This window comes from Eschrichtius robustus, chromosome 19 (assembly GCF_028021215.1).
Source record: "Eschrichtius robustus isolate mEscRob2 chromosome 19, mEscRob2.pri, whole genome shotgun sequence".
In the NCBI taxonomy this organism is placed as follows: Eukaryota; Metazoa; Chordata; class Mammalia; order Artiodactyla; family Eschrichtiidae; genus Eschrichtius; species Eschrichtius robustus.
In genome coordinates this window covers 18,641,812-18,657,559 of record NC_090842.1, presented here as the reverse complement: position 1 = coordinate 18,657,559, position 15,748 = coordinate 18,641,812, and the positions used below count along the sequence as shown (strand labels likewise).

At 43.8% G+C, this 15,748-nt stretch overlaps 1 protein-coding gene across 4 annotated transcripts in view; it reads left to right on the top strand.

The window, feature by feature from the left end:
• CDH3 (cadherin 3) overlaps positions 1–15,748 on the top strand; it is a 105,773-nt gene that overhangs the window by 73,255 nt on the left and 16,770 nt on the right. For 3 of the 4 annotated variants that reach the window (XM_068528385.1, XM_068528383.1, XM_068528384.1), the window contains 2 exons: positions 14,252–14,334; positions 15,552–15,677. In XM_068528385.1, the coding sequence (XP_068384486.1) occupies positions 14,252–14,334; positions 15,552–15,677 (209 nt within the window). Of the gene's footprint in view, positions 1–4,089; positions 4,195–14,251; positions 14,335–15,551; positions 15,678–15,748 lie in introns of those variants that run through there. The other variant, XM_068528386.1, reaches the window with a different exon arrangement.

Here is a 15,748-nt window from a genome sequence, read left to right as displayed (position 1 = left end):
TAAAAAGCGCAATACATCTTATTTGGCCCTAACAAGAGCCTGGGTGTGTGTGTGTGTGTGTGTGTGTGTGTGTGTGTGTGTGTGTGTTCCCATTTTAGATACTGGAAATTACCAAGGGCTTATATTTGTTGAGTGCTTACTGTTAACAGCTTAAATATGAAGTGACTTGCCTAAAGCTGCAGGGCCAATGTGCAGCAGTTTAACCCACCAGACCCTTAATTGGTATCCCAGAGGTCCCAGGTTGATCGCTGGGATCTCTGCTCTCATTCTTGAGGGTGGGAATCATTGACAGCACCTAACACTGAGCTTTGAGTCAGCCATGTTTGGAACTCCCAGAGTGCTGTCAAGTATAGCTCAGCTTGGGTTTCTCTCTGGGGATTATAAGGGAGGACCCAGCTCCCAAGCGTGAGGAAGAACCTGAGTAATGGAGATCTTTCCAAAGAGCTTTCTGCAGAGAGGCAAAACTCCCCTAGAAAGAATTGCTTTCTCCTTAACAACATGGGGTTGCCATATACTAGTCAGAGGGGGGAAAAATCACAACGTCTCATTCTGATTGCAAATCAAATACATGTTTACTATGGAAAAACTGGAAGATAAGCAGAATGGAGGTCCACCACCCATAAAGGACCTTAGTCATTTCAAATGAACATTTTTAATAGATCTTCCAGGTCCATTTCCGTAATCAAGTCTTCCTTGAAGATATCTGAAGGAGAGGGCCCGAGTCCCATTGCTTCATTGCCCCACAGCTCGCCCTCCTGCCTGGCATTCCTGACAATCCAGCTTCATATTCTACTTCAGTGGATCAGAGCAGGGCTACAGGCTGAGGGCCTCAAATGCCCCATCGGCGCCATCTGCAGGAAGATCCAGGTCCAGGGTGAATGGTGTATAGATGGAGGCGTCTGCCAGGTGTAGCCACGCTCCCCCAGGGTCATGCTCTTGTCCAGGAGCTGTCATCTGTGTAAAGCTGCTCCTTGCGCCGCCGGTGGCCACTTAAGAATGCCTTTCACCAAGCGCTTCAGCTCCAGCACCGTGCTTGACTTCCTAGCATCCCCCAAGGTGGTGATCTTGTGGTGACGGATCATCACGAACACCCAGGGAGGCAGGTCCACTTGCACTGCTCTCTGCTTTAGGGAATCAGTCTGGCTCCTCTGAGGGCGACAAACGGCTGTGGCAGGACACGTGGGGTGCTTTATCTCCCGGCATGCCACGGGATAGCCCCTTGGGGTCCTAGCATGCCTCGCGGGCTCCCCATGTCCCCCCTCCGCCCCCCCACCCCCCGCCCGCATGCCTTGCAGCCGCTGCCCATTAGTCTCCTCAGATCAGATTCTGCTCACCCTCCACCACCTTGGACTTCTTTTTTTTTTCAATAAACTTATTTATTTATTTATTTTTGGCTGTGTTGGGTCTTCGTTGCTGCGCGCAGGCTTTCCCTAGTTGCAGCAAGTGGGGGCTACTCTTCGTTGTGGTGCGCAGGCTTCTCATTGCGGTGGCTTCTCTTGTTGCGGAGCACAGGCTCTAGGCGTGTGGGCTTCAGTAGTTGTGGCTCATGGGCTCAGTAGTTGTGGCATGCGGACTCTAGAGCGCAGGCTCAGTAGTTGTGGTGCACGGGCTTAGTTGCTCTGCGGCACATGGTATCTTCCCAGACCAGGGATCGAACCTACGTCCCCTGCACTGGCAGGTGGATTCTTAACCACTGCGCCACCAGGAAGTCCCTCTTGGGCTTCTTTGGCCTGGAAAGTCATTGGTTCTGGGGAGAGCTAGTCTGCCTTCCTGGTGCCAAGGCTCCACCACCCCCCCTTCTTCTAACGAGTATAAAGATACTAATATTTTATGATTGTCAGGCTCAGGCTATAAACTATAAGTGGCTATTTTGTAAATATTGTATATTAACGCATATATGTGGAATCTAGAAAAATGGTACAGATGAACCTATTTGTAGGGCAGGACTAGAGACATAGACGTAGAGAATGGACATGTGGACACAGGGAGGGAAGTGGAGGGTGGGACGAAGTGGGAGTTTACGTTTGACATAAATAGACTACCATGTGTAAAATAGATAGCTAGTGGGAACCTGCTGTATAGCACAGGGAGATCAGCTGGGTGCTCTGTGATGATCTAGATGGGGGGAAAGGGTGGGGAGGGAGGTCCAAGAGGGAGTGGATATAGGTATACATATAGCCGATTCACTTCATTGTACAGCAGAAACTAACACAACATTGTAAAGCAATTTTACTCCAATATAAATAAATAAATAAATAAATAAATGGCTGTTTTGTGACTTTTTCCCCCTGAGCAGAGCACTGTTTTTCCTTGATACTTTTTTTACAGTATTTAAGGCTGTAGGTGAGGCATTTGAGTGACTGTAGCACACGTAATTAAGTATTCTGTTGAAAGTTAAGTTGTTGAGACTTTTTTTTTAAACACTAAGCAACAGTCATGAACATCCGTGCAGGTATGGTTTTGTCACATCTTGGATGACTTCCTGGCACAATTCTTGGGTTGAAGGACTTGTTTAAGCCTTAATTGCCCAAAAGTTTGTGTCGATCTACGTTTCCCCCACCCCCTTACAATATATAGCAGCATCCATTCCCTAAGTATTTCACAACACTTGTCCTTTTAATTTGTATTTCTTAGTAAGTGAACTTTTTTCTACGGGTAGTTTTACTCAGGAAAATGCCAGAATCTTCTTTCAAGGCAATGCCACATACTTTCCCCTTGCACCTTCTTATCCCACTCCCTTAACAGAAAGTAGTGATAGCTACAAGGACAGGTTTGTTTACTTTATAAGCTAGGTGTGTCTCTAGACCTAGCTAGAATGGAAACACCTTTGACAGTGTCTCCCTCATTCCCCAACAAGATGCCTTTTGGCCACAACACTTTCAAACTGATATTACTCTTCCCTTCTCATTAAAATGCCCAAAGATCAAAAGGAAAACTGTCAAGTGATCAAGTGATCAAGTGTTGATCACTTGAAGGACATTTACCCCTGAGAGATGGTGGTTTTATTTTGCCAGAACATCCAGTAAGGTTGGACATTGGGACTACATAGCACCTCTATGTCATGGCTGAGAAGACAAGCTTCTGACCTTCATGGGTGTTTCCTTGAGAGTTGGAAGTATCTAGGCAATTCCAACCTAAAAGCAGGCCTGGGATGAGTTCCCAGCCTAATATTCATTAATTCTTAAAAGTCTATTTAAAAAGCTTTCTTCTTTCAACAGCTTTAGTACTCCAGGGACTCAACCCTTCTTGCCCAAGTTTTATAGTGGCGCCAGCTCAGGATCTGAGGCCAGGCTTGGCAGGATGGTCTTTAGAGAGGAGCTCTGAGCACAGGCCAGGGACTCCTGGTTCCATTGGATGTTTCTATCTAGTGCAGATACACAGAGCTCTGATTTAAAAAAAAAAAAAAATCTCTAGAAGCTGTCTCAGGTTACTAACTCCCTTCCCCAACAGTATTGTAGGAATTGTATGTTCAGACTCAGTGCTGAAACCTATCAGTTTATATTGGTACAAATACCTACATCTTCATCAGGTTCATCGACGTTATGGTTCAGAACCTCTGTGGAAGAAACTGAGTTTAAAGCTGTCAAATGACTTTAAGGTCTTAGGTGGGTGTGGAAGTAAGAGCTATGTTTACGTCTCTGTTTTTCAGCCTTAAGATCTGAACTATTGCCCCATGTGCTCGTCAGTGCTCACCAACTTGTCCCAGAAAGAGTTTGACACGAGCCCATTCATGCCTCCATGACTTGGCCAAGATTTGTGGCCTTGTGGAGCTAGGCTGCAGTCAGGAACGGGAATCAGCTTCCTTCACTAGCTGTGAGAAGGTACGGTAGAAGGGGGGTGAGTAATGATGAGACCTGGTTTCGGATCAACTTCATTTTGAAACCAGTGATACAAGCCAGTAGAGCCAAGAAGCATCTGGGAGGAAGTTGTAATGATCTGCCTCAGGGCTTACCGTTTACCAGCCTCTGTGTGACTCATGGCTTACAAAGAAAACTGCTCATGTTTCTACAGGTGCCTCAGCGAGTTTCCCTGGGCAGGTCAGATTGGCTGTGAGATCTCCATCCTCTGCCTCTCCCAGTAAACCATGGAGCACCCCCTACGAAACAGTCCTCTCCAGATGCAGACTGAGCCAGCTCCCCGTTATGTTCTTTGGTGCTGTGTATCCCCTTTTCCCTTCCGTGCATCAGCCCTTAGGTAAAGCACATGGCTGTAACTCACCCCATGCCCACTCTGAGAGATGGTTTCTCTATGGTGTAGAGAGAGGCATGGACTTGGAGTCAGAAGCCCTGGTTAATTGTGAGTAGGCTAAAAGTCGCTTGTATTGAGGGCTTACTCTGGGCCAGACACAGTGCTCAGTGCTGTGTGAACATTATCCCACTTATTCCTCCCAATAATCTTATGAGGTAGGTATTATTCCCATTTTCCAGATGAGAAAACAGCTTCTGTATGTATGTTCACACGACATGGATGTGAACCCAAGTCTTTTGGACTCCAAATCCCATATTCTTCATCACCCAAGTCTTTTGGACTCCAAATCCCATATTCTTCTTCACCAAGTCTTTTGGACTCCAAATCCCATATTCTGCCTCTGCCTTTAGGATTTGAAATCTGGTCCTGCTGCTTCCGAGTTGTGGGGCTTCGTATACTTTGCTCTCCTCTCTGAAGCTGCTTCCTGAGGCACTTCAACCCCAGGGCAGTCTCTTGTTTCCTGAGTTGTCAGAATAGGGGAGTAGTATCTACCTGGTGGGTTATTTTTTGAGGACTTGGATAAGAAAACACTTAGCTGGGTGTCTCGGGCAGAGTGGGTCTTTGAAGCTTGTTCCTGCCTGCCTGACTCATGCCCCTTGGTTGTATTCTGCATCCAGCTGAACGTGGCTGAGGGCTGATGGGGCAGCTGGAATGTGCAGCCTGCGTGGGAGGCACGTACAATTGAAGTACCTGACTACTGACTTCTCCTTGATTGTTGGCACTGTCCCCTCTAAGAATAGATGGACAGCCCAGATACTGTGCTACAAATGTTTGGACCCATAAAACAATGGAAATGTGCCAGCAAACAGGGTAGTGAAGTGTACCGTACATTCCTGGTGGGCAGATTTTGTGGACAGCAGGAAGACGGTTTCTGGGTTTCTGGCAGCTTTTAGAGTTTGGGGGATTAAGGCATTAGCCCCCTGCTGGGTAACTTGGTGGGAGAGGATTGGAGAGTTCATTGAGAGGCACTCATTAAGTGAAAAACCTGACAGGCTTATCTGGCCAGCCCCTCTGCTAGCTGAAGACCTTCCCTTAGGAAGAGGGCTGTTTTAAGAATGGGAAAAGTGACAGTTAATTTTTATTTTTTATCAGTGTTTGAATAGCTAGCTAATGCATTCACGTGGGTCAAAATTCAGAAAGGTACACGGTAAAAAGTATCTTTCCTGTTCCTTAGCTACTAGCTTCTCCACCCATAAGCCCAGTTTTTTGGGTCACCTTCCAGAAGTATTTATTTTAAAATACAAATGTTATCATAGACTACATTTCTCCATATCTTTTTAAAAAATTAATTAATTAATTAATTAATTTAGCTGCACCGGGTCTTTAGTTGCAGCACATGGGATCTTTGTTGCCGCGTTGGAGATCTTCGTTGCGGCATGTGGGATCTAGTTCCTTGACCAGGGATCAAACCCAGGCTCCCTGCATTGGGAGCACAGAGCCTTAACTGCTGGACCACCAGGGAGGTCCCCATATCTTTTTTTTTTTTTTAATTAACAATATGTCTTAGAGATCTTTCCATGTCAATACATAGGGGCTTCCTTATCTTTTACAGCTTTTTATGGCTGCATAGTGTTCTCGTATAGATGTTATCATTACACAAAGTTAATCTGTCATTGATGGACATTTAGGTTGTCTGGACTTTTGCTATTACAATCAATGCATTATTGATTAGTTTGGTAGATAGCTGTGGAAAGGTGATTTTGGACAGGAGGCAGTATCCTATAAGAACTTAAAGGTACTTGAAGAAACACATTTTTTTCCCTGATGCATCCCTAGTATTTAGAAGAATGTTGGGCACTTAGGAAACACTCTACTAGTTCTTTTTTTTTTTTTTTTAATTAATTTTATTTATCTATTTTTGGCTGTGTTGGGTCTTCGTTTCTGTGCGAGGGCTTTCTCTAGTTGTGGCAAGCAGGGGCCACTCTTCATCGCGGTGCACGGGCCTCTCACTATCGCGGCCTCTCTTGTTGCGGAGCACAGGCTCCAGACGCGCAGGCTCAGTAGTTGTGGCTCACGGGCCTAGTTGCTCCGCGGCATGTGGGATCTTCCCAGACCAGGGCTCGGACCCGTGTCCCCTGCATTAGCAGGCAGATTCTCAACCACTGCGCCACCAGGGAAGCCCCTCTACTAGTTCTTGATGGATGCTGCGTTGAAGAACCTGACTTTAGAATATGACCACCCCGAGTTCTAATTCTAATTCCACTCACTAGCTGTATGATGTTGGGCAAGCCATGTCACCTCTGAACCCCCATTTCCTCATGTGGTATGAGTCCGTATAAAGTTCTGGGGTTTACAAATTTGTGGTTTTGTGGTTTTATCTTATTTGATATTCAAGATGACTCTGTGAAGTCTAATTTTCATCTTCCAAATGAGAAAACCTAAATTCCTAATAAGTTAATTCAAGTTCTGCATCAACATGCTGATGGTTCCAACTAACAGAGTTTTGAGGGACCTTTGCATGTGTCCTTAACACAGCTTTAAGCAATGCTGAATCACCTAGTGAGTTTAGGTATTCCCTTTTAAGCTTTTCGTCTTCTTTTTACATCAAGGAGAAAGTGTTTTTGGTCCCATTATTATTTTTTTTAACTAATTAATTTATTTATTTTTGGCTGCGTTGGGTCTTGGTTGCTGGGTGCAGGCTTTCTTTAGTTGTGGCGAGCAGGGGCTACTCTTCGTTGCGTTGTGCGGGCTTCTCATTGCTGTGGCTTCTCTTGTTGCGGAGCGCGGGCTCTAGGTGCACAGGCTTCAGTAGCTGTGGCACGTGGGCTTCAGTAGTTGTGGCTCGTGGGCTCTAGAGCGCAGACTGAGTGGTTGTGACGCACGGGCTTAGTTGCTCCGCGGCGTGTGGGATCTTCCTGGACCAGGGCTCGAACCTGTATCCCCTGCATTGGCAGGCGGATTCTCAACCACTGCGCCACCTTGGAAGCCCCTACTATTCTTGAATACATCTTTTAATAACATGCTTCTCTCCCTTCAAACCAAGGGAAGACAGGCCTTAGGCTCAAAGCTTCAGCAAACATGGGAATTCCCTGGAGGTCCAGTGGTTAGGACTCCGCACTTTCACTACCAAGGGCGCGGGTTCGATCCCTGGTCGGGGAACTAAGATCCCGCAAACCATGCGGCATGGCCAAAAAACAAAACAAAACAAAACAAAAACTTCAGCAAACAGTTGATTCTGGGGCCCACAGAATTCAAGTGCCTTTCCCAGGATCACCCATCAAGTTAAGGTCAGTGCCTGCACAAGAATGGGGTCTCCATCGCTATTAATAGTATTAACAGCAGACCTGGCCATAATGCATCCTATTTGTCAGTTCTTTACATTTATTCTCATTTAATCCTCACAACTACCTGTAAGAGAGTTACTGTTATTATCCCCGAGTCTAGTACTTTTCTCCAGATATCACACTGCCTCACTGAGCATCTAAAAATCAATCTTTGCTATTTCAATAGATGGAGAAGGACCACAGGTGGTGGGGGTTAGGGAGGAGATAAGAAAACAAACTCTCAGGTGTGTCAGAAAGATAATATAACCATATTATATAAACGACTCAATCTAGACAGGTCTAGGTACCACTTCTGGCCCTTCCATTTCCTAGCTATGTAACTTCAGTGAATTCATTTAACCTCTCATTTTCCCAATTTAGAAAATGGGCGTTAAAATCTACTTTATTGGGTGCTTGGTGAAGATTAAATGAGAAAGTATACAAACGTTAGGGCTTCCCTGGTGGCGCAGTGGTTAAGAATCCGCCTGCCAAGGCAGGGGACACGGGTTCGAGCCCTGGTCCGGGAAGATCCCACATGCTGTGGAGCAACTAAGCCCGTGCACCACAACTACTGAGCCTGCGCTCTAGAGCCCGCGAGCCACAACTACTGAGCCTGTGTGCCGCAACTACTGAAGCCCGCGCGCCTAGAGTCCATGCTCCACAGCAAGAGAAGCCACCGCAATGAGAAGCCCGCGCACCGCAACGAAGAGTAGTCCCCGCTCGCCGCAACTAGAGAAAATCCGCACACAGCAACAAAGACCCAATACAGCCATAAATAAATAAATTTATTTTTAAAATTCATACAGATTAAAAAAAGCAAACAAATGTTAGCTGTTAATAATAGTAATTCATGATGGAAATGACTCTCGACTCTTGAGACTGGTGCTTGCTGTATTCGTTTGCTAGGGCTGCTGAAACAAAGGAACACAGACTGGGGACTTAAACACAGAAATTTATTTTCTCACAACTCAGGAGGCTAGAAGTCCAAGATCAAGGTGTCAGCAGGGCTGGTTTCTGTTGAGGCCTCTCTCCTTAGCTTGTAGATGGCTGTCTTCTCCATGTGTCTGTACATAGTCTTCTCTCTGTAATTGTCTGTGTCCAAATTTCCTCCTCCTCTTATAAGGACACTCGTCATACTGGATTAGGGCCCACCCTAATAACCTCATTTTAATTTAATCACCTCTTTAAAGGCCCTTTTTCCAAATATAATCACATTCTGAGGTATTAGGACTTCAACACATGAATTTGAGGGGGAACACAATTCATGTTAAGAGAAAACTTGGACCTACAGAAAAATAAAGATAATAAGTAGCTGGTAACCCCAGTCACAGGGAAGCTTCATTTCCTTCCAGTCTTTTTAAAATTTTTTCCTGTGCATAGTTACATATACTATATATGCAGTTCTACATTCTGCTTACATTTTGCATAGCTGGATAAAAAAACCATGGAGTGAATGCCCCATAGATTATTTAACTTTTGCCCTATATTAAGATAATTTAAACTCTGCCACATATCATTCCTGGTCTTTTTTAGCCCAAAGGCAAAGCAAGATTCCTCAGAAGATGAGAGTACAAAGCTGTGTGCTGGAGGTAAAGGGCAGGGTCACCCTGGGAATCTCCCTGCCCCTGGGACCCTTTGGAACTGACTCAGGCCGAGATCCCTCTTTCCCCTCCTCCCACCGGCCGAGCATGTTGTCACAGCCCATGACTCCTCAGTGGGGATGTCGTCAAGGAGGCAGGGCTGGTATCTAAGCAATCTTCTCTTTCTCAGGGGCACACTCCAGCCTTCCCACGAAGGAACCTGCCTCTGTGTGTGAGCTCTGGGGCTCTGGGGAGCTGAAGGCAGCTCTGTATGCTTTTAAGCCCTCCATCTTCCTCCCCTCCATGCACTAACCCTCTCCCCAAAAGATGGCCAGTGTCTTAAGTTCTTTCACCCAAGTTAGTTTTACCTGCTTTTGAACTTCATGTTAATGGAATCATACACGTGTCCTCTCTTGTATCTGGCTTCTGTCACTCAACCGTGTTTGTAAGATTCATTCATGTTGTTGTATGTCCTTGTGGTTGACTCATTTCATTATATGAATATTCCACCATAGTTCTATTCATTCTACCTTGATGGACATTTGGGCTATTTCCAGTCTTTAGCTATTATAGACAGTGCTGCTGTGAATATTATAATACTTGTCTTTTAGTGGATGTATCTTTTTTTTTTTTTTTAATTTATTTATTTATTTTGGCTGTGTTGGGTCTTCGTTTCTGTGCGAGGGCTTTCTCTAGTTGTGGCAAGCGGGGGCCACTCTTCATCGCGGTGCGCGGGCCTCTCACTCTCGTGGCCTCTCTTGTTGCGGGGCACAGGCTCCAGACGCGCAGGCTCAGTAATTGTGGCTCACCGGCCTAGTTGCTCCGCGGCATGTGGGATCTTCCCAGACCAGGGCTCCAACCCGTGTCCCCTGCATTGGCAGGCAGATTCTCAACCACTGCGCCACCAGGGAAGCCCTAGTGGATGTATCTTTGTTGGGTCTATACCTCAAAGTAAAATTGCTGGGTCTTGGGGAACGTGTATATTTAGCTTCAGCAAATACTGCCCAACAGTTTTCCAAAATGACTATCCCATTTTACACTCCCACATCAGACTTCTACTTTTTTTTTAATTGAGGTAAAATATGCATAACATAAAATTTGACCATTTTAACCATTTTAAACAATTCGGTGACGTTAAGTACGTTCAAATTGTTGTGCAACCATCACCATAGTCCGTCTCCAGAACTTTTTCATCATCCCAAACAGAAACTCTGTACCCATTAAACAATAACTACCCATTCCCCTCTCTCTCCAGCCCCTGGTAACTTCTATTCTACTTTCTATGTCTATTAATTTGAGTATTCTAGGTACCTCATATAAGTGGACTCATGCAGTATTTGCCCTTTTGTGACTAGCTTATCTTACTTAGCATAATGTTTTCAAGATTCTTCCATGTTGCAGCATGTGTCAGAACTTTATTCCTTTTAAAGACTGAATAATATTCCATTGTATGTATAGAACACATTGTGTTTATCTATTCATCTCTTGATGGACACTTGTGTTGTTTCCATCTTTTGGCGATTGTGAATAGTGATACTATGAAAATATGTGTACAAGTATCTGTTTGAGATCCTACTTCAGTTCTTTTGGGTATACGCCTAAAGGTAGAATTGCTGGATCATGTGGTAATTTTATGTTTACCTTCTGAGGAGCCACCAAACTGTTTTTCACAGTGGCTGCACCATTTCACATTCCCAGTGCAGGAGGGTTCCTATGTCTTTACTTCTTGCCAACACTCGTTATTTACTTTTTTTTTTTTTTTTGCCACCCTAGTAGGTATGAAGTGGTATCTCATTGTGATTTTGATTTGTATTTCCCTAGTGACTAATGATATTGAGCATTTTTTCATATGCTTATTGGCCATTTGTATACCTTATTTGAAGAAATGTCTTTTCAACTCCTTTGCCTTTTTATTTATTTTTTTAAAATTGGGTTGTTTGTTTTTTGTTGTTCTGGAGTTTTAGGAGTTCATTGTATAGTCTGGATATTATTTGGAATTCTACTTTTTAATGTTATACTCTTATATACTGTTTGAATACTTCATCATGTTCATATTACTTTTTGTTGTTGTTGTTTATCTTCTCAAAGAACCAGCTTTTAGTTTTATTTATCTTTGCTATTGTTTTCTTTGTTTCTATTTCATTTATTTCTGCTCTGATCTTTATGATTTCTTTCCTTCTGCTAACTTTGGGTTTTGTTTGTTCTTCTTTCTCTAGTTCCTTTAGGTGTAAGGTTAGATTGTTTATTTGAGATTTTTCTTGTTTCTTGAGGTAGGCTTGTATAGCTATAAACTCCCTGCTTTTGCTGCATCCCATAGGTTTTGGATCGTCGTGTTTTCATTGTCATTTGTCTCTAGGTATTTTTTGATTTCCTCTTTGATTTCTTCAGTGATCTCTTGGTTATTTAGTAACATATTGTTTAGCCTCCATGTGTTTGTGTTTTTTACGTTTTTTTCCCTGTAATTCATTTCTAATCTCATAGCGCTGTGGTCAGAAAAGATGCTTGATATGATTTCAGTTTTCTTAAACTTACTGAGGATTTGTGACCCAAGATGTGATCTATCCTGGAGAATGTTCTGTGTGCACTTGAGAAGAAAGTGTAATCTGCTGTTTTTGGATGGAATGTCCTATAAATATCAATTAAATCTATCTGGTCTATTGTGTCATTTAAAGCTTCTGTTTCCTTATTTATTTTCATTTTGGATGATCTGTCCATTGGTGTAAGTGAGGTGTTAAAGTCCCCCACTATTATTGTGTTACTGTCGATTTCCTCTTTTATAGCTGTTAGCAGTTGCCTTATGTATTGAGGTGCTCCTGTGTTGGGTGCATATATATTTATAATTGTTATATCTTCTTCTTGGATTGATCCCTTGATCATTATGTAGTGTCATTCCTTCTCTTGTAACATTCTTTATTTTAAAGTCTGTTTTATCTGATATGAGTATTGCTACTCCAGCTTTCTTTTGATTTCCATTTGCATGGAATATCTTTTTCCATCCCTTCACTTTCAGTCTGTGTGTGTCCCTAGGTCTGAAGTGGGTCTTTTGTAGACAGCATATATATGGGTCTTGTTTTTATATCCATTCAGCAAGCCTGTGTCTTTTGGTTGGAGCATTTAATCCATTCCCGTTTAAGGTAATTATCGATATGTATGTTCCTATGACCATTTTCTTAATTGTTTTGGGTTTGTTTTTGTAGGTCCTTTTCTTCTCTTGTGTTTCCCACTTAGAGAAGTTCCTTTAGCATTTGTTGTAGAGCTGGTTTGGTGGTGCTGAATTCTCTTAGCTTTTGCTTGTCTGTAAAGCTTTTGATTTCTCCATCGAATCTGAATGAGGTGCTTGCCGGGTAATCTTGGTTGTAGGTTCTTCCCTTTCATCGCTTTAAGTATATCATGCCACTCCCTTCTGGCTTGTAGAGTTTCTGCTGAGAAATCAGCTGTTAACCTTATGGGAGTTCCCTTGTATGTTATTTGTCATTTTTCCCTTGCTGCTTTCAATAATTTTTCTTTGTCTTTAATTTTTGCCAATTTGATTGCTGTGTGTCTCGGCGTGTTTCTCCTTGGGTTTATCCTGTATGGGACTTGCTGCACTTCCTGGACTTGGGTGGCTATTTCCTTTCCCACATTAAGGAAGTTTTCGACTATAATCTCTTCAAATATTTTCTCTGGTCCTTTCTCTCTCTCTTCTCCTTCTGGGACCCCTATAATGCGAATGTTGTCACGTTGAATGTTGTCCCAGAGGTCTCTTAGGCTGTCTTCAATTCTTTTCATTCTTTTTTCTTTTTTCTGTTCCGCAGCAGTGAATTCCACCATTCTGTCTTCCGGGTCACTTATCCATTCTTCTGCCTCAGTTGTTCTGCTATTGATTCCTTCTAGTGTAGTTTTCATTTCAGTTATTGTATTGTTCATCTCTGTTCTTGAATTCTTCTAGGTCTTTGTTAAACATTTCTTGCATCTTCTCGATCTTTGCCTCCATTCTTTTTCCAAGGTCCTGGATCATCTTCACTATCATTATTCTGAGTTCTTTTTCTGGAAGGTTGCCTATCTCCACTTCATTTGGTTGTTTTTCTGGGGTTTTATCTTGTTCCTTCCTCTGGTACATAGCCCTCTGTCTTTTCATCTTGTCTGTCTTTCTGTGAATGTGGTTTTTGTTCCACAGGCTGCAGGACTGTAGTTCTTCTTGCTTCTGTCACATTACTTTTGTAGTTTAAAAACCCTCATCTGTTATCCTTTCTTATTTTAGGGAAGGATTATTTAAAACAATTGTCATCATCATCTGAAACTAAAGGACAATTTTTCAAAAAAGGATAGTTGGGAGAGCTCACCCTGACCTTTCCATGGCACAGCACTATCCCTCTGGTCCTTGTTGTGCTGCAGTCTAGTAAACTGATGAGTGCTGGTGTCTGGGCCAGCGCTAAGGGAACCCCTGGGACAGGGCATGTTGCCGATGGGCCCAGTTGTAGCCCCTGGCAGGTTTCCTGACTCCATGCTTTGGCCACAAGGAAGGGTGGGTAAGAACATTGGTTGTGAATACTCTCTAGCGTATGCCTTGGAGTCAGGCTGACCTGGCTTCTGAACCTCAGTTTTCTCATCTTTGTAAAGGAGCTAATGCCTACCTTGGCAGCATAGTTGTAAAGATGAAATGGGCCCAGTCTCTGGATTAGCGAATGGTAGTTATTAACTCAGAGTGCTTGTTTAAAGGGCGGCCAAGCAGGGAGGATTCAGAAGGAGCATGACAGACTGAAACAACCCGAGGTTATCCAGAATGATCTGTGTGGGTGACGGTGTAGCAGGATGCATACAACGCATATGTAGACTCATAGCCTTCGGAAATGCTTAAAATCTTCTGCCTCCAGCTATGACCTTGGGTCAACTCTATGTCTCGCGAGACTCCATGGGGCTAATGTCGCTGAATATCTATGACTTTGGTTCTTCGGCCCACAGACCACGAAGTGATCTGCCCTCTTGAGACCAAAGTCAGAAGCCCATCTGAAACTCATATTTGATCACATTGCTGGTCAGAGGAAGTAAGCCAAGTCTCCTTCTGCAGTGGCTTGGAATAGTCCTTGATCCAGTCAGGGGGCTGTTGTCAGGTCTTCGCTCCCATGGGGTATCTTCCAGAAGCCCCTCCTTCCTAATACTCTTTTCCTCCCTTCCCCACAGTAGTTTTCATGGAGTGCCCTGGGCGAGAGTCGGCCCTGCTGACTGATGATGACTTCACTGTTCTGAACAACAAAACAGTCCAGGTAAAACACCATGTCTACCTTCAGGAGAGAAGAAAGACATTCTCTGTGCATGCCCAGCTTGCTGCTGGCCAGGAGGCCGAGGTTGCCGTGGCTGTTGTGAGCCATATTACCCCTGCAGAGGACGCAGGGTTAGACCTCAGTTGCCCATAGCTGTGCGCGTGGGTACCGATCTAAGCAGGGTAGTGCTTGCAGCTGCCCAGTAGGGGCCGCCAGAGTCAGGCCAGGAGGGCCCAGAGCTGCTTTGTGAGTAATAGCCCAGTGCCCTTCCTCCCTTGAATTCCCTGTCCCACCTCCCTTTCCTTCTTTCCCATATCATGCCGGTAAACCGCAAGTGAAGGCCATCCCAACACAGGACTGCCCATCTCATGAACCTTTGGGAAGATGGACCTGAGGCTCTTGGCCATATTTCTATGTTTTGTTTAATTTAATTTTTTGAACAGCTAATATATCCACATGGTTCAAAATTTTAAATATTAAAAAGTTATAGAATAACCTTCCCTTTTTTCTCCCCATCTGTCTAATGCCCTCTCTACCCCTCCAAGAGAAGACACAGGTAACCCTGTTACCAGTTTCTTTCCTTCTAATTTATGTATTTGTTCTATATATTAAATATATTTATATACATCATATATAGGTATAAAATAAACTTTTCCGTTCTCTTTTATGCAAAACTAACATACTATTCACATGTCTGCACCTTCTTTTTGCACTGAAAAATACATCAGTACACTGCCTATCCCCTTCTCACAGATAACCACCATTATAAGCTTCTAGTATCCCCCAGACTTTGTCTGTATGTGAGCAGATGTGAATATATGCCTTATTTTCCCACCCTTTTACACAAAAGGTGGAACAGTGCCTGGCACATATTAAGCCCTATGTAAGTGTTTGTTAGATAAAATACTAAACTACATTAAGCTGTTCCATACCTTGTTCTTTTTCACTTAAGTATGGATATATATCAAAGATCTTTCCATGTCAGCACAGAGAGACATTCCTCATTTTTCAAGCTGTATACAATTTCCACTAGATGGATGTATTATAGTGTATTTAATTGGGCCTTCTCTATAAGTGAACACTTAGATTATTTCCAAATTTTATTTTACAATAAACCCATCTGGGCCTCTATCCTTGTCCTGAGCCCCTGTAGGTGAGAGGATGTTGGGTATGTTCCAGTTGTTTGCACACCTGGGTTAAGGGGTCTTCTCTCCTTGCAGGAAAGGAAAGCACTGAAGATCTCCCCATCCAAACGTATCTTGCGAAGACGCAAGAGAGATTGGGTGGTCCCGCCAATATCTGTCCCTGAGAATGGCAAGGGTCCCTTCCCCCAGAAGCTGCATCAGGTATGACTGTGCCTTCTCCCTGGGAGTCATTGGTGTCTTCAGGGACTCTCATTCGAAGGCCTGAATATGAG